General features: G+C 40.7%; 2 protein-coding genes across 2 annotated transcripts; one reads left to right on the top strand and one right to left on the bottom strand.

Moving 5' to 3' along the window:
* Positions 1-2,234: 2,234 nt before the first annotated feature.
* LOC145954692 (uncharacterized) lies at positions 2,235-2,675 on the bottom strand. The gene has a single exon (XM_083069377.1). It carries the CDS (start codon positions 2,673-2,675, stop codon positions 2,235-2,237), a length of 441 nt encoding a protein of 146 aa, XP_082925503.1.
* Positions 2,676-6,993: 4,318 nt separating this feature from the next.
* LOC109815430 (uncharacterized) lies at positions 6,994-19,867 on the top strand. The gene is given in 9 exon segments (XM_083069376.1): positions 6,994-8,277; positions 8,279-9,461; positions 9,464-9,814; positions 9,932-9,992; positions 11,981-12,460; positions 12,807-14,768; positions 14,970-17,203; positions 18,025-18,139; positions 18,453-19,867. Coding segments are annotated over 9 exon segments (8,901 nt in total). The 5' UTR covers positions 6,994-7,167; the 3' UTR covers positions 19,858-19,867.
* The last annotated feature ends 4,525 nt before the right edge of the window (positions 19,868-24,392 follow it).

The raw sequence follows: 24,392 nt of genomic DNA, 5'->3' as shown, positions 1-24,392 counted from the left end.
CCCTCCCGAATGAGAACCGCAGATTCCTTCATGAACCTCCCTCAACACATAATTTGCCTCTTCAGAGTTTAGACACTTGAGTAATGGAGATGAGAAGCCTCGTCGATAGAGTTCTCCCCCCACCACCGAATACCTCACAGCTTGGGTTCTCAATTTTTTGGCTGCTGAAGGACATGTCGGTTCGATACCTTCAATGATGAGGCGTAGTATATCGGTCATCCAGGTTGCTGGTTGCTCAGAGACTACTAAACATTCAGTGGTATCGATGCTTGGGGATGAAAGTTCCAAGTGAAGGGTGGTTCGGAGTTGTCCCGGTTTGTGATTGCTGGTTGCCAATCGTGCTAATTGGTCAGCCCTTTCATTATTTTCTCGAGGAGTATGCTTCACTGTTACCTGATCAAAATGTTGGCACATGTTTTGAAAGGTGTGATAATACTTCAACAGTTGTTCGTCTTTAACCTGAAAGTTCTCATTGACTTGTTCTGAGACGACTTTTGAATCAGTCCAACACAGCAGCTTTCAAACACCTACTTCTCGAGCCAACCTTAATCCTGCCAACAGCACCTTGTACTCGGCTTGGTTATTCAAAGCCTTGAAAGCAAATCGAAGAGATTGTTCAAGCGCTAAGCCTGTCGGTCCCTCAAGGATTATTCCGGCCCCGCTACCTTGGTGCTTGGACGAACCGTCAACGTGAATTACCCATTGATTACTTTCGAAATTTCTGGCTGGTTGTAACTTATTAACAAAGTCGAATAGGCATTGCGATTTGATCGGACCTCTTGGCTCAAACGATATGTCAAACTCAGATAGCTCCACCGACCAGGCCATCATTCGTCCTGCTAACTCGGGTTTTCTAAGAACTTTGGTGATTGGGCAATCGGTTCGCACTACGATTTTATGGTTGTGGAAATACTGTCAAAGACGTCGCGTCGTGCGGATCAAACCCAGCGCCATCTTTTCAAGAAGTTGGTATCTCCTTTCGGAATCTTGAAGCATTCGACTGACGAAATAGATAGGCTTTTGTGACTCTTTTTCCTGTACTAGGACGGCGTTGATTGCTTCATTGGAGACACATAGATATACCACCATGTCTAGGCTTGGATCGGGTTTTGAAAGTTTCGGGGGCGAGCCGAGTCGATGCTTGAGGGACCTAAATGATTCTTCACATTCAGTCGTCCAGCTGAACTGACTGGCCTTCTTTAACAATCCAATGATGGGTTTTGCCATTTCGGCGAGGCAGGGAAGGAATCGAGAGAGAGAAGTAAGCCGCCCGGATAGAACTTGGACTTCTTTAATGTTACGGGGGCTTCTCATGCTGATCACCGAGTGGCATTTATCGGGATTGGCTTCAATCCCTCTGGCCGACAGCATGAATCCGAGGAACTTTCCCCGGCAATGCCGAAAACACACTTTTCGGGATTCAACCTCATGTCGTGTTTTCTAAGTTGTTGGAAAACTTCGGCCATATCATCTCTACGAGTTTCAAGATCGTTGGACTTAACCACCATGTCGTCGACATAAACCTCCAGATTTTTGTCGATTTGATATGTGAATACTTTGTTCATCAACCGCTGATAGGTTGCTCCTGTATTTTTTAAACCGAACGACATCACTCGGTAATAATAGTTGGCCGATTCAGTGATGAAAGTTGTTTTCACCTTGTCCTGTGGGTGCATTCGGATTTGATTGTATCCCGAATAGGCATCCAAGAAAGTCAATAGCTTATGTCCTGATGCCCCATCAACCAATCGGTCGATATTTGGCAATGGGTAGGCATCTTTAGGGCAGGCTTTGTTGAGGTTGGTGTAATCCGTGCACATGCGCCACTTTCCATTAGGTTTCTTGACCATCACTACGTTTGCCAACCAAGTAGTATACTGCACTTCCCGAATGAACCGAGCTTGCAATAACTTAGCGACTTCCGATTCAACGGAAGCTTTCCTTTCTGTACCCATCTTCCTTTTTTGTTGAGCAACCGGTTTGGCTGCTGGGCAGATTGATAATCTGTGACACATGAATTCAGGGTCTATGCCCGGCATGTCCAAGGGCGTCCAGGCGAATAAGTCTTTGTTTGAAACAATGACTTTGCTCAAAGCTTGTCTCTCGATTTCCGATAAGCCAATTCCAATGTAAGTGACTTGGGATGATTGTGAACCGATCTGCAGGGGAACCTATTTCTTCTATCGGTTCAGCTCGTTCGTCATTTAATCTTGGGTCGAGATCCTATGCTGGAGTCACTTCACACGTCTTGACTTTTCTTGCTTCTCTTCCACTGGGGGCAGCCGCAGACTGGCAAAGTAACACTCCCGAGCTGCCTTTTGATTGGCATGTATGGTGAGGATGCTCCCTCTGTCTAAAGGGAATTTCATGGCCAGATGAGGTGTTGAGACAATAGCCCCCAAGACATTCAGCGAAGGCCGACCGAGTAGGATGTTATAAGACATGTTGGCTTGAACGACAATGTATTTCACCTGTATGTCTCGATGCTCCTTTTCATCAAAGCAAAACCGAGTGGAAAGTTTGATGGATCCTCTGGTGTTGACCCTCTCACCTGCAAAACCTACAAGTGGCTCGTTGTAGTGAGTCAGCTCCTCCTCGGGGATGCCGAGCTGCTTGAAAGTATTCCAATTTAGAATATTGGTTGAACTACCTTGATCTATCAGTGTTTTCTTCATAATGCAATTACGTATCCCTACACTGCATAGGGTCGTCTTGGATCAGGTCAATGCCTTGAAAGTCCTTGTCAGTAAATGTGATGGTAGGCATCCGCCGACTTGGATGTCGTTCAACAGTATTGACCAATCTGACTACTCGCAAATGTCTCCTTTGAACTGACGAAGTCGATCCTCCCCCGGCAAAGCCTCCTGCAATCGTATTGATAACACGCCTATGTGCTGTTTGAGACTCATCCTTCCGATCTCTCGATCTGCTGCGTTCGCGCCGATGTCTATCTGAGCGTTCATATCAGCCTTGCTGTTGAGACTGGTTCGAGGGGCGATGCCGAGATGTATTTGGCCGATCAATGAAATTTTGGAGTTGCCCCTATTTAATAAGGTCCTCAATCCGATCCTTCAAGGCGGCACATTCTTCAGTGGAATGTCCGCGATTTCGATGATACTTGCAAGATTTGTTGGTATCAGCTCGGGGGGGAGTTGATGCTCTTTTTGGAACTGCTAACACTTCCGATACCAGAGCTTGTTCGAGTACTGCGGCTCGACTTGCATTGAGGGGGGTATAATGAGAGTATTTCAGACCCCAGGTAGGTCAGTCCCGAAGGGTTAACTCCTTGCCTCGCCCCCTGTATGGTTGTTCTGTTTGCTTCTCGGGTTTGCCCGGTTGTTCGGCTCGGGCTTGATTTCAAAATTCCGCTAATTCTTCCATTTGCATGTATTTGTCAGCTCTCCTTCGTAGGTCATTCATGTCCGAAGGAGGCTTCATGCAAATGCTATTAACAAATGGTCCAGGCTTCAATGTCGTTGTGAGGTGATGGAGTGCTACGGCTGGATTAAGGTCTCGGATTTCCAAGGTTGCCTTGTTGAACCGATCCATAAAGGTCCGAAGAGACTCTTTCTTGTCTTACCGAAGGCCGACCAGCGATAGAGACGTCAAGCTGTGGGGACGACTCGTTGCGAACTGAATGGTGAATTGGGATGACAAAGTGTTGAAGGAATCGATGGAGTTGGGAGGGAGCCACGTAAACCAACTCAAGGCCCTGCCCTTGAGCGATGTGGGAAAAATCCGACACAAGGCAGCATTGTCGGTTGTGCTCAACGTTACCTGCGTCAGGAAAACATCAAGATGTTCATCAAGATCTGTGGTACCGTCATATTTATCAATAGGCAAGGATTTCCAGTTATCCATCAATGGGAGTTGCATAATGGTAGGGGTGAAGGGGTGGCGGTGCGTTCCAATGGTTGCCAAGTCTGTAGGACGACCAACTGTAGGTTGGGCCGAGGGGAATTTTTCGGGTGCCGCCGTCGAGGCATGTGGGGCCGAGGTGTGGACTTCATGGGATTGCTAGGACCCCTGAGTTTGCATGTTGGTAGTCTGAGTAGGCTTCCACGATGGATCCTGATTTTTCAGTGCCTCGTTTTCGGCTCTTAAGGCCGAAAGCTCCTTTGCATCCTTCTCCCGTTGTTGTTTCATCGCGGCCATCTCTTGTTTCAGCAGACGAACGGTCTCAGAGAGATCGGTTTCGTCTACAACTTCAACATGTTCCTCTTCAGTCTGGTGATCTGCCGTATTCGTTCTCCTTGTAATCGTCATTGCTTTGCTCTGTTAATCTTCACAACTGTCTCGATTCGGCCCCACGGTGAGCGCCAAAATGTACCTGTCTGGAGGGCACACTAGTAATCTTCTTGTACTCTGAGGGTCGAACGAGTGTTCCGATCCAATGTTCCGATGAGGGGGAGGTTGCCTGCAAAAGGCACTCCAACGCTCAAGTCAGGATAAGCATAGATATCGATAACAATTAATGAACAGTGACGTTACCTTATGACCTGAGCTATTTATACTGACATTTATGGGCCCTGATCCCCATGGACCCTGCCATATGCTTACCATATTAGGTAATACGCCCTAATTGATTTATCGGTGTAATTAACCCCTAATTATTTATTAAGGGCAATGCTTTGAGTATAGGACGATCCTGGTGGTCGATTGGGTGTCGGCCACCAGATTTAACCATTCGGTAGCCGATAGGGTTTCGGCTATTTGGTGGCCGAACGCCCTTACCCGTACATATTCTTTTCTTTTTATTAGGATTGCTTGATTGTCCTGCTTCAAATTTTACTTTAACTTCTTCATTTTCTGATTCAAAAGTAGAATAATTTAGAATTATTTTCTCATTTTCTGTATCTTTTATATTTTTTACTTCTTGAACTTGTTTATTTTCTTCTATAATTTTTAGTTGTTCAAGTAATTGTTGAATTTCTTCTATAAATTAGGTTTTGTTAAACTTTTTTCCAATTTTATTTTTATATTTTTTGGTTTAGATATAATTATTTCTTCTAATTTCTTTTTTTAAATATATTGATTATTTTTTTTAAAGTTCTTCTAATTGTTTTAATATTCATGTATTGTATTCATTTTATCATTTTCGTTTGTATCTTTCTCTTGACTAATATTTTATAATGTTTACTTTATATTATTAATTTCTTTTAATTCTTTATTAATATTATTACAACTAAAATCTGCAATTTTATTTACTTCATCTAAAATTGATATTATATTTTTCATCAATTTTTCTATCATTATTTCTAATTTTTTTATTCATATTTTAAATTTTTTATGTAATTGTCATAATTAATTTAGTTACCAACTCTTTAGGTTTTCAGTCAATTTTTGTCTTATTAGTGCCTATTTATAGGGATGGCAAAAATATCTGCATCCGTGGGTATTTGCGGGTAAAATTCGCTACGGATAATAAATGAATAGGCTAATTGGGTGCCCGCGGTTAATGGGGACGGATAATTTTTTACCCGTTTATAAATGGGGTGGGGGCGGGTATGATGATATTCATACCCGTGAATACCTGTTTAATAATATTTCTTAAATATCCTAATTATCCTTGTACCACATAATCCTAAAACTACACTCTCTTATCTTATTTTCTTACAAAAGTGAGGTTGATGAAGTTACCAACATGTGTTAAGTATGTTATAGAATTATGTTGAATGTAATTTGATTAATTTTCTAGCTTTGATTGGACCAATAAAATTTATGTATTTTAAGTTGTTTACTTGGGTTTAGAATTATGAGATTGAATTATTGTAATTTTGTGATGAGACATTAACTTATTTGCGAGATTGGTGTATTTTAAGTTATTGATTATCTTGCATTTTTATTATTATTTCAACAAAATTAACGTCAAATATAACTTCAAAATTAACATTGAATTTTTATTTTTAATATTTCAATGACATTAAATATAAACTTAAAATTATTTGTAATATAATTTTTTTAATTTCTTAAAAAATTTATAAATATCCATGGATATTCATGGGTATTCAAGAAATTCATGGATACCCGCTTAATGGATACCCGCACGAATATGGGGCCAATTTTTATTCAGCGGGGCGAGGACGGGTCTACTACTACCCGCTCCCATGGGGCCCCATTGCCATCCCTGCTAGGGGTGTTCATGGATCTATTTTTTCAAAAAACCGATCAAACCGAACCGTTTTATAAAAGTGGATCGGTTAACCGATCCATTTCTTATAAAGTGGATCGGTTTGGTTTTTTTAAAATATGGATTGGTTTTTTTGAAATTGGATCGTTTCGGTGCGGTGCAGTTATCTATTTTTTACTCATATATGGATCAGTTTTTTTAGAAAACCAAACCGAACTGAACCGATCCACTTTGTAAAAATGGATCGGATAACTTAACCAGTTTTATAAAGTGGTTCGGTTCGGATTTTTTTTCAAAATGGATCAGATTTTTCAATATGGATCAGAACGGTTATGGATCGGTTCGAATCAATTTGAATTTTTTGTACACCCCTAATCCCTGCCTACTTATCTTAGTATTATTGGTTAAATGTATCGTACACCTTCAAAGAGAAGATTTACCAGCAAACTTATCATTAAAAAGAATTATAAATATAAAAATAATAAAAATTTATTTTAAATTATCGAGATTAAAAAAATTGAAAATGATAGATACAAAAATTTTAAAAAGTTATTTAAAATTTAAAAATAAAGTAAATAAAAGTAAAATAAACTAAATTATAGAGAATAAATTAATATTTTGATCTTTAATAGTCTAATTACTCACTTTAATTAAATTCGTCTTCTAGTCCCAGCAGATTCACATACCACATTGGTTACATGCGGTCACACTTGCCGGCGCGTTGCTTATTCTGACACATTCTCTTCCATCCCTCGTTATTTGGAGCAAAGACAAAGTAGTTACTACCATAATTCTACAAGGAAATAGAACAGTTTTTGTCACTCAATATGTAAATAAAAACCAAAAATTTGGTGGAAGTTTGAAATCTATCAACTGCATACATTTGCCACTTGACTCGTCGCTGTCGTCTTTCACGAAACAAACACTGGAAGTTCCTTTCTCTTGTGCTTCCTAGCAACTACTACAGACAATGATCACAATAAGTCTCCGTTCATTCCTCACAACTTCACTGACTTTGCAGTGTCTCACCGCAAACCATGAGTATCACCTCCATAACACTCTTCCTCCTTCTCCACCTCTCCACACACCTCCAAGCGTACACCCCAGATGAAGTTTTCACCCTCAGTTGCGGCACTACCGGAAAGTCCTTCGACGGAGAGAGGACATGGACGGGGGACACAGATACGAAGTACTTATCTAGTCAAGACGGCACCGTTTCAGCTAAGCCAACAACACAATCTTCTATAAATGAAGTCCCCTTCACCACAGCACGCTTGTCCCATTCCAATTTCAGTTATTCCTTCCCTGTCTCCGCAGGTCCCAAATTCGTTCGCCTCTTCTTTTACCCAGCTTCTTATCCTTCCTTTGCCCGCTCCGACGCCTCCTTCACTGTTGAATCAAACCAATTCACCCTCCTCAACGCTTTCAATGCCTCTCTAAACGCAGACGCAGAAAGCACCGACACCATATTCAAAGAATATGTGGTCAACGTGGACACGGGTGATAGGCTCAACCTCAGCTTCACTCCGTCGCATCCAAACTCCTACGCTTTCATAAATGGAATCGAGGTATTGTCCATGCCAACCGATCTCTATTACACGTCACAAAATGACCTAGGATTCAAGCTGGTGGGAAGTAAAACGTTGTACAGGGTGGTAACCAGCTCTGCGCTGGAGACAGAGTATAGAATCAAAGTTGGAGGGCAAGCAATCTCGCCACGAAATGACAGCGGTTTGTTAAGGAATTGGGCTGGGCACGATCAAGATTATTTAATGACACAAAATTTACAGAATAATGATCTACCAGCTAACACGGATGGTAAGATGAACATAACCGTGAATCCTGATTACGTGGCACCCAAGGAGCTGTACAGAACAGCGCGTAACATGGGCTCAAACGCCACTCTCAACAAAATCAGCAACCTCACTTGGGAGTTTCCCGTTGATTCTGGCTTCACTTACATGCTCAGACTCCACTTTTGCGAACTTGACCCCCATATTACTAACATCGGTGACAGGGTGTTATTTATTTACATAGCCACCAAGTTGGCCGAGGACCACGCTGATGTTATGAAATGGAGCCAGAATCAGAAAGGTCTCGCTGTGAACAGAAACTACGCCGTTTTAATTCCCAAAAATGATACTCAGAAAAAAGGTTAATCTCTCCCTCCAAATGCACTCTTATAATGATAGTAGGGATTCAATATATGACGACGCGTTCTTGAACGGTGCGGAGATATTCAAAATCAGCGAGGCCGGGTCTAACAACCTGGCCGGACCTAACCCGGACCCATTTCAGACTCCACAGAGCAACATACCGGGCCAAAAGGGAAACAGCAGCAGCGTAAGCGGAACGACGATAATTGGCATCGTGGCGGGGGTGGTATCCGGCGTCGTTTTGATCTCCTTTGTGGTTTTCCTCGTAGTGTTTTTACGACGCAAGAGAGCCACTACAAGCAAGCCCAGTGATTACCACAAGTCAAAGTCGTCAGGGACATCCAAGTGGGGTCCACTTTCGTTCGCAACCAAGTCAACCGCCACACAAAATTCTTCCCTACCGTCCGATCTCTGCCGCCACTTCTCCCTCGCCGAGATCAAATCCGCCACCAACAACTTCGACGACGTCTTCATCGTCGGCGTCGGGGGATTCGGCCACGTCTACAAGGGCTACATCGACGGCGGTTCCACCCCGGTCGCTATCAAGCGCCTCAAACCGGGTTCACAGCAAGGGGCGAACGAGTTCATGAACGAGATCGAGATGCTCTCGCAGCTCCGCCACCAGCATCTCGTGTCCCTCATCGGATTCTGCAACGAGAGCAACGAGATGATCCTCATCTACGACTTCATGGCGCGTGGCACCCTCCGCGAGCATCTCTACAACACCGATAACCCCCCTCTCGCGTGGAAGCAGCGCTTGAAGATTTGCATAGGCGCCGCGCGTGGACTGCAGTATCTCCACACAGGCGCGAAGCACACGATCATCCACCGCGACGTGAAAACCACCAACATCTTGTTGGATGACAAGTGGGTGGCCAAGGTTTCCGACTTCGGGCTTTCCAGAATTGGGCCCACGGGCATATCCAAGGCCCATGTCAGCACCGTTGTGAAGGGCAGCATTGGGTATTTAGACCCTGAGTATTATAAACGGCAGCGTTTGACTGAGAAGTCTGACGTGTACTCCTTTGGAGTGGTGTTGTTTGAGCTACTCTGCCCTCGTCCGCCTCTGATCCGCACTGCGAAGAAGAAACAGGTGTCACTCGCTGATTGGGCCAGGTACTGTTACCAAAATGGGACGGTGGGCCAGATTGTGGACCCCACGCTGAAAGGGAGGATGGGTGCCTGAGGAAATTTTGCGAGATTGGGGTGAGTTGTTTGTTAGACGATGGGACGCAGAGGCCGTCGATGAACGACGTCATTTGGATGCTGGAGTTTGCGTTACAGCTGCAAGAGAGCGCGGAGCTGCGCGAAAATGCTTATGTCGTTACTGATGAAGTTAACGAAAGAAGAGAGGAAAGTGATGATATGTTTAGTAGTGGGACCAGCGTGGGCCAGGTTTCGGATTTTAACAAGAGTAGTAGTGTGGTGAGTGTGATTACGAGCAGCGAAGATCATAGCTATGATCCCAAAGATAGTCAAAAGTTGCTGTCTGGGACCGCTTTCTCCGAAATTATGGACCCAAAGCCGCGTTGAGGTAATCCAACTGACCCGACGCTCTGGAAATGTGGACAATGAAATGAAATTGGATGTGAACACTTGCTAGAGGCACAAAATTTGTTGTATAGTTTCATAATTGTAATATTAGTGTGTACCGGAATCAAGTTGCTTCTGTGTCCTCCTAATGAAGACAAATGCAAGGACACTTGGTAAGTCATACATTTAAACATTTTTGTAATTTCGTTATGTATAGTTTACGCGTTACGTATTCACTCGTTGTAACATTTTTCCATCTAGTGACTTAATCATATATTTCTTGCAGAACACGACCTAATAATTTATTCTCTTAGTGGCATTCTTGTTATTATAACTAGTGGGTAAGAGCTTTAGTACATGTATGCTAGTGGAAGTAGTAAATGATTATCAAATTATAATATTAAGATGAATGAGTCCAATGTTTAAGCTTTAGCAGCAAAAGTTGGTGGGAAAAAAAATATTATGCCCAAGTCCTACCTTGTAATAGTCAACAGCAACGTAGTTTACCCACAGTAAGGACTTGCTCTTTTCATCAAGAGGAGAAGATTCTGCTGTATGTGGACAGCTTTCTGCTTCTCTTGCCCTCTCCCCATCTGAAGAATTTAAAATCACTATAATGAAAATTAACAATGGAAGGAAGAATATGTATATCGTTATTCACTCTATCTTCTCCTGTGTTGTTCACTTATAATTTAACAAATGGATATTACACAAGTTTTTTAGTTTCCCATTTTCTAAGTTAGGGGGAATGTTAGAATATCCAGCTGGTCATTGATAGATCAGCTTGTTTGAGAGAAAAGATATTGCCTTGGATCCGTAGGATGCACACCTCGTCATCTTGTGAAAATTGATATTTGGGATAGTGCCAAACATCTTTGGCATCATTAATCCAGATAACACTGGCGACAATTTTTGGAGAAACACAGGGATTTGTATCGCTTCCAAACTGCATACAGTTGATCCTATTCCTATCTTATTGGAAAAGTTCCATCGACAAAGTCAAATTTTTTCTTCATCTGGGGAGCCCTTACACGAGACTAATTGTTGTAACTGGAGACTGGGGAAACTAGAACAAGCGGTGGTTTTTCATTTGGATGAATGAGAGGGATCTTGAGAGGGAGATGAAGCGGTGTTCAGAATGGTCACTAAAAGAGATAGAAGGATAAGGCTGGAATGCGGAAGAGAGAAATATTTCTACTGATGCCACATGTTAGAACACTTAAATTTTGTAAAAATGAAATTTATTTTGAATTTGAAACCTTATATACAATGGGTCACTGGGTTTAGTTCAATTAGTTGCAACTGAACTGCATAGCAAAAAAGGAAATAACTAGCAAGGTGATGAAAACTGGATCATAGACATAAGAAAGATTGAAATGTTACTGAAAAGTGAGCAAGAATGTTGTACTGTACACAGGGGGAGGTGCAGACTGATCTTTTACAATTTCTAGGTTCATTCAAGAGGTTCTGGAGTCTCTCCTACACAAGTTTCTAACAATCCTCCCCTCTCCTATCCTAACCAGTAACTACTATTTATAAGCTATTTGGCTCGGGCCTCAACATTCTCTAGCCCATTCTTTCTCTCTTTACATAGACTCTTTATATTATGGGGTTTAAATATTCTCTGGCCAGTTCCATCCTTCCTTTTCTTTACATACTCTTTTTATTATGGATTTATTGCTTTCACAAAGTCAGTGTAGCTGAACTGTTTAACAGATAAACAGAAAAGGAGCTAACTAACAATGCCAGGAAGAAAAAGATTAATAATCTAATAGCGAGATTTTCAAAAATAAAAAACCAAAACCACTGTGTTAAGGAATAAAAGAGCTTTAGTGGTAGGTATTTTTTTTACACTGATTTTCAACCATGTAATTCCACTGGTATGCAATGCCTTCTCTTCGTTCTTTATGCATGACTGAAGTCTACACAATCATGTCACTCACAATCATTGGAGGCCAATCTTCGCCTTTTTCTGGCCTGCTTGTCATAGGAAACCTAAACTTGATCAATCTAGCATCTTTGAAGACTTTTGTCAATCCTTTTGGTGTTTGAACACAATCTTCCAGAGTGACAATTTTTGTTTCCTACCCATTAGTTGGGAAGACAGATTTTCCACACTTACATTCATATATTAGCCTAGTTACATCATTACTAATGACAGCGGTTTGTTAAGGAATTGGGCTGGGCATGATGAAGATTATTTAATGACGCAAAATTCACAGAATAATGATCTACCAGCTGACTTGGGTAATAGGAACATAACCGTGAATCCTGATTACGTGGCACCTAAGGAGCTATACAGAACAGCGCGTAACATGGGCTCAAATGCCACTCTCAACAAAATCAGCAACCTCACTTGGGTGTTCCCCGTTCATTCTGGCTTCACTTACATGCTCAGACTCCATTTTTGTGAACTTGACCCTAATATTACTGACATCGGTGACAGGGTGTTCTTTATTTACATAGCGACCAAGTTGGCTGAGGACCACGCTGATGTTATGAAATGGAGTGTAACATGCATAAAAGGGCAAGAAGGGAAATTGACATCAAAATTACTAGATGATCCTTCAGGACGCGTGGCACAAGACCCGGAAAATAAGGAAACCGTTAGGAGAAGCACACGTGAGCGTAAGGAGAACGTGTATTTGAAGGATTATGATCGTGGATGAAGGCATGTTGATGGTATGAAATTTCTCTCTGAATATTCTGTCATTCTTTCTCTGGTTTTCTCCTTCCTCCATTGCTCATTTCTTCTGGATCTTATCTCCGTTCAGGTAGACTCAGATTGGGAAGCACTGTTCGTGAGTCTTGAGGAATGTTCGAAGTTGTGTGATTTTGTGGTGTTATTGTTCTTAAAAATTGTAGCTACATTGTTCCAGAGTTGCAATTGATTTTCTCTGTTGTTTCATCTTGTTTCATTGATTTTCTCTGCTGTTATACTCTGTTACATTGGTGCTTTCATTGCTCTTCATGGCTGAGAACACCAGGTTGAAGGAAATTCAAGCTGAATTGAAAACCCAAGGTAGTGAGATTCAGCGATTGTTGGAGCGTTTTGAATTGCGAGATCGTCAGCAACGCGAATATAATGCTAAAAAAGAAACTGAAAATCAAGCTCGATTTGATCAGATCCAAGCCACCTTGGATCGTTTGTTGGTTAAAAACAATGACACTCAGCATCATGAAGAGTCTACGATGAATGTGGTATTACCTGTGAAAGATATTTCTCTCGAGTTTCCTCATTTTGATGGTAATTCTTCGGTGCTTGGATGGATCTTCAAGGCAGAAAAATTCTTCAATTATCATAACACACCAGATGCTTCTCGAGTTGAGATTGCAGCGATGCATTTTGATGGTGATGTGGTTCCTTGGTTTCAGATGTTACAAAGGTTGACAGCAGTAAATACGTGGGCAGACTTAACTCGTGCTCTTGAATCTCAATTTGGTCCTTCACCATTTGATTGTCCTATGTCAGAATTGTTCAAGCTGCAACAATCGGGTTCTGTTTCAGATTATTATTTGAAATTCATGTCTTTAGCTAATCGGTCGTTCGGTCTTAATGATGAAGCACTCTTTAAGTGTTTTATGAGTGGTTTAAATGCAGATATTAAAAGAGATGTTATGGCTTTGTTACCGACGTCCTTATTAAGAGTTGTTGTGTTGGCAAAACTTTATGAAGAAAAATATTGTCCCACACCAAAACAGGTTCCCAATAAACCATTTGTTTCAAATTACCATTCTAGAAATGTATCTCAATCAGCACCCCAACCATCTCAGAATCAGAAAGTTAATTTCAAGACTAATCTTCCAGCGTTATTACCTACTCCAAGTGGTCCTCCAATTAGAAATGCCAATATTAAAAGGATTAGCCCGGCGGAAATGCAATTAAGGAGAGATAAGGGACTGTGTTATTTTTGTGATGAGAAGTTTACCTTTAATCATAAGTGCCCAAACAGACAATATTTGTTTCTCCAATTGGAAGAAGATGATAGAGTCGAGTCTGAGATTATAGGAGAAGCGGAAGTTAAAAACGCTGCTATGGAAGATCATCATTTGTCATTGAATTCTTTGAAAGGTGGAGTCGGTGTGGGAACTATTAGATTCTTAGCTTATATTGATAAACTGCCCGTTCAGGTACTGATTGATGGTGGCCGTTCAGATAATTTTTTACAACCAAGGGTGGCTAAATTTTTAAAGTTACCAGTTGAGCCAGCTTCTATGTTCAAAGTGATGGTGGGAAATGGGAATTACATGAGTGCTGAAGGAGTGGTTCAGCAGCTTAATGTGCAAGCACAGGGACATTCATTTGTGTTACCTGTTTTCTTATTACCTATATCTGGGGCAGATTTGATTTTAGGTGCTAGTTGGTTAAAAACCATTGGTTCTCACATTGCTGATTTTGAAGCATTACAATTGAAGTTCTTAAAGGATGGAAAATTTATCACATTGCAAGGAGATAAAGATTTAATTCCTGCTCAGGCACAGTTACATCACATTAGAAGGATGATGCATACCAATTCAATAGCTGAGGTATATAGTATGAAGTTGGTTGAAGAGAATTCACACTCTTTTCCTTTGCTCGAATTGCCAGCGGACATGGAACCTGAACTAGCTCTGTTACTGCATACATATGGATCTGTTTTTGCTAATCCTACTAGTTTACCACCTTCAAGATCACATGATCATTCTATTCCGCTGTTAGAAGGCTCTAATCCTATGAAGGTTAAGCCTTACCGGTATCCTCATAGTCAAAAAGAAGAAATTGAGAAGTTGGTGGAGGGAATGTTGAAAGAAGGCATCATTCAGCCTAGTAGAAGCCCTTTTTCTTCCCCTATAATATTGGTTAAGAAAAAGGATGGGTCATGGAGGGTTTGTACTGATTACCGAGCTCTTAATGCAATAACTATCAAGGATAGTTTTCCTATTCTGACAGTTGATGAGTTGATAGATGAGTTATTTGGTGCTTATTATTTTTCTAAGCTTGATCTTAGATCTGGTTATCATCAAATCAGATTAAATCCTGCAGATAGACACAAGACAGCTTTTAGAACTCATTAGGGTCACTATGAGTGGTTAGTCATGCCCTTTGGCTTGACTAATGCCCCGGCTACTTTTCAAAGTTTAATGAATGATATTTTTGCTGGCATGTTAAGGAGGTTTGTCTTAGTATTTTTTGATGACATTTTGGTGTACAGTGCTAATTGGAAGGATCATTTATGTCATTTGGAAGTTGTTTTGAGTATTTTGAAGAAACATGAGTTGTTTGCAAGATTTTCTAAATGTAGTTTTGGAGTGACACAGATTGATTACCTTGGGCATACTTTGTCTGGTTCTGGTGTAGCTATGGACAATGCTAAGTTGGAAGCAGTACAAGCATGGTCTCAACCTAAAAACCTGAAACAGTTAAGGGGGTTTTTAGGCCTCACAGGCTATTATCGAAGATTTGTGAAACACTATGCAACTATTGCTGCACCATTGACTGAATTACTCAAAAAAGATGCTTTTCTTTGGACTTCGAAAGCAACAGAAGCTTTTGAACAATTAAAGGTAGCTATAACTTCTGCTCCTGTTTTAGCTATTCCTAATTTCAATGAACCTTTTGTTCTTGAGACAGATGCTTCGGGAAAGGGAGTGGGTGCTGTCCTAAGTCAAAATAAGCACCCTATTGCTTATTTTTCAAAGAAACTTTCCATGAGAATGCAGAAACAATCAGCATATATTAGAGAATTTTATGCCATCACTGAGGCATTAGCTAAATTCAGGCATTACCTTCTTGGCCATAAATTTATCATCAAGACAGACCAGAAAAGTTTGAAGGAATTATTGGAGCAGAAATTGCAAACTCCTGAACAGCAACAATGGTTGCCTAAGTTTTTGGGCTACGATTTTTCCATTCAATACAAACCTGGAAAAGAAAATATTCCTGCGGATGGCCTATCTAGAAGTTTTTTTATGGCTTGGTCTGAACCTAATTGTTCTTGGCTGCAACAATTGGTGCAATTAACTCAAACAGATCCTACATTGTCTAACATTTACAATGCTGGTGTTCAGGGTCAACAATCTAATTCTGAATATAATATCAAAGATGGTGTTCTTTTTTGGAAGGGTCGTATTGTGGTTCCTAATAATACAGATATGAAAAAGCAAATTCTTATGGAGTTTCATGATTCAAAAGTTGGCGGACATGCTGGTGTTACCAAGACAATGGCTAGAATCGGTAATCAGTTTCATTGGACTAATATGCAGCAGGATGTTAGAAAATATATCAGAGAATGTGCTATCTGTCAGCAAGCTAAAGTTGAACAGGCATTACCAATGGGATTTTTGCAACCCCTACCTATTCCTCAACAGGTTTGGGATGACATTGCTATGGATTTTATTACTCATCTTCCTCCTTCAAATGGTTATGCAACAATCATGGTTATTGTGGATAGATTATCCAAATTTGCTTATTTTATTCCAATGAGGTCTGATTTTTCCAGCAAATCTGTGGCTGAAGCCTTTATTACTCAAGTGGTGAAGATACATGGAATTCCAAAATCTATTGTTTCGGATAGAGACAGGGTCTTTATTAGTTCATTCTGGCAGCACTTGTTTAAATCACAAGGAACAACATTGTCAATGGGATCTTCTTACCATCCTCAGTCTGATGGTCAAACAGAGAATCTGAACAAGACACTAGAGATGTATTTGAGATGCTATGTATATGAAAATCCCAAGTCTTGGGTCAATATGCTGCCTTGGGCACAGTATTGGTATAATACTTCTTTTCATCATAGTGCAGGCATGACTCCGTTTCAAGCTGTGTTTGGTAGACTTCCTCCTCAAATTGTGAGATATGATCATGATCCTAAAGATCCCATCTCCGTACAAGAAACATTGAAGGATAGGGACCAACTATTGTTGCAATTAAAAGCAAATTTGTTGAAATCTCAAAACTATATGAAGCAGCAAGTGGACAAAAGAAGGAGAGATATTCAGCTGGATGTAGGAGATTTTGTATTGGTTAAATTACAACCGAACAGGCAACAATCTTTAGCATTACGGAAGCATCAGAAATTGGGTCTCAGGTTTTTTGGACCTTTTGAGGTGATTCAAAAGATTGGTTCAGTAGCATATAAATTGAAGTTACCAGAGACAGCTAAAATACATCCTGTTTTTCACATTTCTTTGCTCAAGAGGTTTCATGGTAAATTACCACAACAGTATGTACCATTACCTCTTACTACTTCAGAGTTTGGCCCTACAATTCACCCATGGGCAGTTTTGCAATGTAGAGTGATAACAAGAAATAATAAGAAGGTGTCTCAAGTTTTAATTCAGTGGGATATTTCAGAACCTAATGATGCTACATGGGAAGATGTTGCGGAACTGAAGAATTTAAAATGTTCCGGCCACGGGATGGACTAGGGTTTCTGCCTCGGTCGAGCCTCAAAGCCAGAGCATTCAAAAGTGTAATCTGCCTTCTCAACTCTAGGGTTTTGGGTTTTATAGTACGTCGTTCATGGGCCTCTTGGACCCCGAGGATTGAGGGATTTCCCTAACCGTTCTTATCACGATGGTGCGGGATTAGCGAGAACAAGCGTAATCGGAGTCCGACCGACCGGGCCCATACTAAGGGTCGAGCAGGATAAGTGCCGAGCAGCTCCCTTGTAGGCAAGGGAGACCGAGTCTAACGAGTCAAGTCGGGCTATGACCGACCAGGTATGCACTGGACCCCAGTCGGGTTAATGCCAAGAAGGTGGTTTTACTCGCCTTATTTCCGAATGAGAAACCAGGTCGGGCTACGACCTGGACGGTACACTTGCCTTCCATGACCGACCAGGTATGCACTGGACCCCAGTCGGGTTAATGCCGAGAAGGTGGTTTTACTCGCCTTATTTCCGAATGAGAAACCAGGTCGGGCTACGACCTAGACGGTACACTTGCCTTCCAGCCCTGAGCCGATAAGGCGAAAGGGCTTGTGGCCTGAAAAACCTAGTCGGGTTTTTGCCGAGTATAAATCAGATCGGATTTTTACCTTGGACGGTACACTTGCCTTCCAGCCCTGAGCCGACAAGGCGAAAGGGCTTGTGGCCTGGGAACCTAGTCGGGTTTTTGCCGAGTAGAAATCAGATCGGATTTTTACCTTGGACGGTACACTTGCCTTCCAGCCCTGAGCCGATAAGGCGAAAGGGCTTGTGGCCTGGGAAAACATCTCCGCCGTAGGGCAAGAAGGGAAATTGACATCAAAATTACTAGATGATCCTTCAGGACGTGTGGCACAAGACCCAGAAAATAAGGAAACCGTTAGGAGAAGCACACGTGAGCGTAAGGAGAACGTGTATTTGAAGGATTATGATCGTGGATGAAGGCATGTTGATGGTATGAAATTTCTCTCTGAATATTCTGTCATTCTTTCTCTGGTTTTCTCCTTCCTCCATTGCTCATTTCTTCTGGATCTTATCTCCGTTCGGGTAGACTCAGATTGGGAAGCACTGTTCGTGAGTCTTGAGGAATGTTCGAAGTTGTGTGATTTTGTGGTGTTATTGTTCTTAAAAATTGTAGCTACATTGTTCCAGAGTTGCAATTAATTTTCTCTGTTGTTTCATCTTGTTTCATTGATTTTCTCTGCTGTTATACTCTGTTACATGGAGCCAGAATCAGAAAGGTGTCGCTGTACACAGAAACTACGCCGTTTTAATTCCCAAAAATGATACTCAGAAAAAGGTTAATCTCTCCCTCCAAATGCGCCCTTATGAGAATATGCTAGGCCTAGGCATGGACCCCTTCTTGAACGGTGTGGAGATATTCAAAATAAGCGAGGCCGGGTCTAACAACCTAGCCGGACCTAACCCGGACCCACTTCAGACTCCACAGAGCAGCGAAAGCGAAACGACGATAATTGGCATCGTCGTGGGGGTGGTATCCGGCGTTGTTTTGATCTCCTCTGTCGTGTTCTTCCGACGCAAGAGAACCACTAATAGGAAGAGCAAGGACTATGAATCCAAGTCAAGCACCACACAGAAGTACTCCCTACCTTCCGATCTCTGTCGCCGCTTCTCCCTCATGGACATCAAATACGCCACCAACAATCTCGACGAGGTCCTGATCATCGGCGTCGGGGGATTCGGCCACGTGTACAAAGGCCACATCGACGGCGGTCTCACTCCCGTGGCAATCAAGCGCCTGAAACCGGATTCGCAGCAGGGGGCACAAGAGTTCATGAACGAAATCGAGAAGCTCTCGCAGCTCCGCCACCTCCATCTCGTCTCCCTCATCGGCTACTGCAACGATAGCAAGGAGATGATACTAATCTACGATTTCATGGCACGTGGCAACCTCCGCGAGCATCTCTACAACACCGATAACCCCCCTCTCTCGTGGAAGCAACGCTTGCACATATGCATTGGCGCCGCGCGTGGGCTGCATTATCTCCACACAGGCGCGAACCACATGATTATCCACCGCGATGTGAAAACCAGCAACATCTTGTTGGATGATAAATGGGTTGCCAAGGTTTCCGACTTCGGACTTTCTAGAATTGGGCCCATGGGCATGTCCAAGGCCCATGTGAGCACCGCTGTGAAGGGCAGCTTCGGATATTTGGACCCAGAGTATTATAAACGGTACCGTTTGACGGAAAAGTCTGACGTGTATTCCTTTGGAGTTGTGTTGTTTGAGATATTGTGCGCTAGGCCACCTCTGATCCGCAACGCCCAGATGGAACAGGTGTCACTTGCTAATTGGGCCAGGAGCTGTTACCAAAGCGGGATTATGGCCCAGATTGTGGACCCCACGTTGAAGGGGAGCATCGCGCCGGAATGCTTTAAGAAGTTTTGTGAGACTGGAGTGAGTTGTTTGTTAGAGGATGGGACGCAGAGGCCGTCGATGAACGACGTCGTTTGGATGCTTGAGTTTGCGCTGCAGTTGCAAGAGAGTGCGGAAGAACGTGAAAATGCTTGTTTTGTCATTGAAGAAGATAATGAAAGAGAGGAAGTTAACGACTACGCATGTTGTGGTAGTAGTGCGGTGAATGTGAGCACAAGTAGCGCTAGCTGAGAGCATAGCTAGGAGGGACGGAATTACTTGCTTCGTTGAGACTTCAGGTACCTCCCATGACAAATTGTAATATAAATCATTTATGGTGTGGTTGGATAAAGAATTTTACAAATTTAAAGAATTTTAAATTTTTAATATTTGAATTATTTTAATTTTAATTTTTTAAAATATTTTGTTTAGATAAATTAATTTAAAATTTTTTAAATTTTAAGTTATTAGGTTGGATATAATAATTTGATTCTATCAATGATAAAATTAATTTAAAAATATATTTATATGTTAAAAATTTTAAATTAAATTTTATAAAAATAAATATTAGTTAATTTTTAAATATTTAGTAATTTAAAAATTACTAAATAGTTTAGGGACGACATTTATATTCAAGAGTTGATGTGCATTTATTTATTCTATTTAATAATTTTTTATTAATAACTTATTTTTTATATTAAATTTAATGATATAATTTTACAACTTAAATAATGATCAAATTAGTGAGAAAAAGTCAAGTTGTCATATTGAGGCTAACACACTACGATTTTGTAATTATGGATAATTATGATCAAATTAATGAGAGAAAATAGTATATGGCAAAATCAACTCTAGGTCAACATAAAAGTTGTGGATAATTGTCTTAATTTTCTAACAAAAATTAAGATCAACTTGATTGCATGAATATAACTCTAGATATTGTATTTGGACCACACAAGGTTATAAAAGATTAAGTTATGGAAATGCAGTTTGTGAATTATGATGGTGAACAACTTTATTCTTTAAGTTTTTTATCTTATGAATGATTTAGGTACTTATATTAATGTATAGGAAAAATAAATCATGAGAAAGAACAATTATGAACAAGTTATGATGTGAGTTGATTATAAATAACTTGAGGTATTTTAGTGATAATAATGCCTAAGGAATTAATCTATGATATCAATAACATTGCGAGATTAGTTAAATTATTAATTAAATGTTTAGTTTAATGTTGATTTATTAGTAACTATGATTGAGGGGGAGGTTTGCCAAAGTCTGTATTAAAATTGACCTCCATAAGCTGATGTTAGGCAGGTGTAATCTCAATAATGTATGATACAAAGTAGAAAACAAAGGCTTGCATATTTACTTTGTATCACATGTGATTATTATGGCCATGTTGCCTGTGTTTGTGCGTGATGGCATCCTGCGACTCCTCCTATAGTGATGAAGAAGAGTGCCCAGGGTAAAGAGTCAATGGCAAAGGATGGGGGTTCATCAACGTTGAGTGGAACTGGCAGTAGTAATGAGAAGATGGAGGAGAAGAGTGATCATGAGCTCCTAGATGTCTTAGTGAATTCACTGCAATTGTATGGAGATTGGTTGATTGTAAAATGAAAATCATGATAACATAATAGAAGCAAATTATATGCAACACAATTCATGCATGGATCAAGGAGGGGTTAAAATTTTGACAAGATAAGTGAGAGAGGAAATATCTTAGCTGTTATGGGTGGGTTTTTAGCACTATCCAAAAATATGAATAATCATATGGGGCCCAATGTTTAGATTATCTTGGCAAATAGGGTTGGGCCTAATAAAAGGGTACACAAGGCCGTGAGGAAAGAGAAGAAATGGGATCTTGCTGACATAGGCGATCCATGCATGCATGTGGATGTGATTAATGTCAAGAAGGTTAACTCGAAGCTAGGGCTTACTTAGAGTATTGTTCTTCAAATTGTAGATTTAAGTTTGCTCTCCCCATCAAACATGTTGAGGTTACCCAATATACGTATTATGACGAGGATCCCATGAAGGAGGTCCAAAGTGTGGTGCAAGATGGCAATCAAAATGATTGTGAGGACATGCTAAGGTTGAGGATATAACTTGTGATTACATGCTCTCTTGAGGAAAGCTTTTGGTTACCACTCTAACAAGTTTCTCATGTTAGATAACCATAATATTATTTGTTTGAACATTAGAGGCACAGCGAATGCGAAAGGGAAAAAAGGGTTTGTGAGTTGGTTAAGTTGCATAAACCTTCTATTTTCATAGTACTCGATACCCATTGCTCATTCTCGTCGGTTGCCTTGCTTTGGAGGAATTTGAACTATAAGTTGCATCATAGTGTGAATGCTATAGGCATATGGATCTTGGTTGAGAAAAATCATCAAATATTGATGTTTGAGTTGTTTTCTTTCCCTCAAGTAACTACGATTTTAATCAAGCAATGTTGTAGGAGTGGGTGTGTAGAGCTGATGTAACTCCTAGCTTTATTCAGAGAACGAAGGATTATATCAAAAGTCTTAGAAGCCAATTGGTGGTGCCTTGGCTCATACTAAGAGATTTCAACGAGGTCATCTTTAGCTCAAAGATTCGAGGATGCTGTTTTTCTCCTTCTCGTGCCTCCTAGTTGGTTCAACTCATGAATGCTTGTTCCTTGAATGGACCTTGGCTCTAAAGGTTTTAGATACACCTGGTATTGGAAGTAACTGGGCGCAACAATGGCTAAAAGGCTTGATAGAGTGGTTTGTGACGCATCATGGTGGTCTTTCTTTTCAAAAGCTTTTGCAGAGGTTTTTTGTTGGGCTTATTCAAATCATTGTCCCATCTTTGTGTGGTGTGGTGGTCTGAAAAATAAGCAAAAAGACTGTCCATTTTGTTTCCAAGCTAATTGGTCCACTCATAAGGGATTTGAAAAGGTGGTTCGCAAGGCTTGGATTAGGAGCACCCCTATCCTTGCTAACGGATTAAAATTTGTCAGGACCGATGCATTGGAATTTAACACTCGTGTGTTTAGCAATATTACAACTTGAAAAAAGCTATAGAGGTGAGGTTAAGAGGGGCTCAACTAGAGCTCAAGAAGGGGGATTCTAAGAGCCTTTCTCAGCTGGACTCCAAGATGAGTTGGATGAGGTTTCATTGCAAGAAGAATTTATGTGATTTCAAAAGTCTAGAAAGAAGAGGGTGAGGTTTGGTTATAAGAATACTAGTTATTTCCATGCTCAAACCCTTTCCTTGAGAAGAAGAAATAAGATTTGAGGCTTATTTCTATCGGATGACACATGGCATACAGATCCAAATGTCCTCATAGTAGCAAAGCTTTTCACTTTTATCAAGAGTTTTTCAAGAAGGAATCACATGGTGCTTTTGTAGACATGCATCTAAGTGTTCCTTCAATTTTGGGAGAAGAGGTTGTGGCCACCCTCTTGGCTCCAGTATCTAAAGAAGAGGTTAGAAGGGCTCTTATGAGCATGAAATCCTTTAAGGCACCTCGATTGGACAAATTTCAACCTTTTTTTATAAACAATACTGGCACATCGTGGGTCACAAACTTTGGAGGATGGTGCGTGAAACATTTATACATGGCTTCTTAGATGAATCTCTTCTTGAAAGGTTAATTGTGTTCATCTCAAAGATAAATAACCCATCTAACCTTAAAGACTTCTGCCTAATCATTAATGTAATATGGCGTATAAGGTTATATCGAAAGTGATACTAGCACAACTGCATCCTGCGTCCTCACCTCCATGATATCATTGGACCTTTCTAAGGAAGTTTGTACCAGAGAGGAACACTTGATAATAGTATTCTTGTACAAAAGACTCTTCATTTTATATCTAAGGATAAAACTGCTACGAGAACTGTCATTGAAAACTAACCTTAAGAAGGCATATGATAAAGTGAGTTGGGATTTCCTTCAAGCTACCTTACATAAATTTGATTTTCCTACTTGTATCATCCAATTGATCATGTAAGGAGTTGAGAACTTTGCATTGTCAATGCTTTAGAATGGAGGGAAGTTGCAACCCTTTCAACCTTCTTGGGGTCTTAGGCAAGGGGATCCTCTCTCCCCATATCTTTTTCATGCTCTACATGGAGAGACTTGCTTTTCGCATCCATGAGCTAAATAGAGAAAGGTCTTAGGAAGCTATTTAAATATTGCGAGGAGACCCACTTTTGTCTCATTTGTTATTTGCAGACGACATTTTCTTATTTTGTCATGCCATAGAACAACAAGTGTAATTGGTAGCTTCAACCTTAGAGGACTTTTGTGTTGCATCAAGTTTGAAGGTAAATTGTGACAAATAGAGCTCACCATATTATCCCTTTGTCAAGTTGAATGTTAATGGAAGTTGGCTAAAGAATTCTTGAGTGATGGGGATGGTGAAGTGGTAAGGGTTGTTATTGGTAGATGAAAATGTGTTTATGTTGCTTTGGAGGCACGATTGTGTTTATGTTGGGATGAGGGGTTTAAATTTCTTTTTTGTGCGTCGTATTCTATAACTGTCATCTCTACCATTAATGAGTACTCACAATACGATTGTTCATGACATAAGCATGCACTTATTGTCAATATTAGAGAGTTCTTGACTCATGATTAACATGTGTATCATGAAAGTATTCCTAGAGAGAGTAATGTTGTTATTCATGGGTTAATTGGATGGAGAGCCAAATTTAGTTCGACATTTGTTAAATGGAGAAGTCCTCCAAATTTTATTTTGCATGACATTGGTTTAGATTTCATGTAGTTCTCTTTGTTTATTTCTATTCATCAATATGCC

Source organism: Cajanus cajan, chromosome 2 (genome assembly GCF_000230855.2).
Source record: "Cajanus cajan strain Asha chromosome 2, NIPB_CcT2T_4, whole genome shotgun sequence".
NCBI classification, from domain to species: Eukaryota; Viridiplantae; Streptophyta; class Magnoliopsida; order Fabales; family Fabaceae; genus Cajanus; species Cajanus cajan.
The sequence above is the reverse complement of the archived record's forward strand: the minus strand, read 5'-3'. Positions and strand labels throughout refer to the sequence as shown.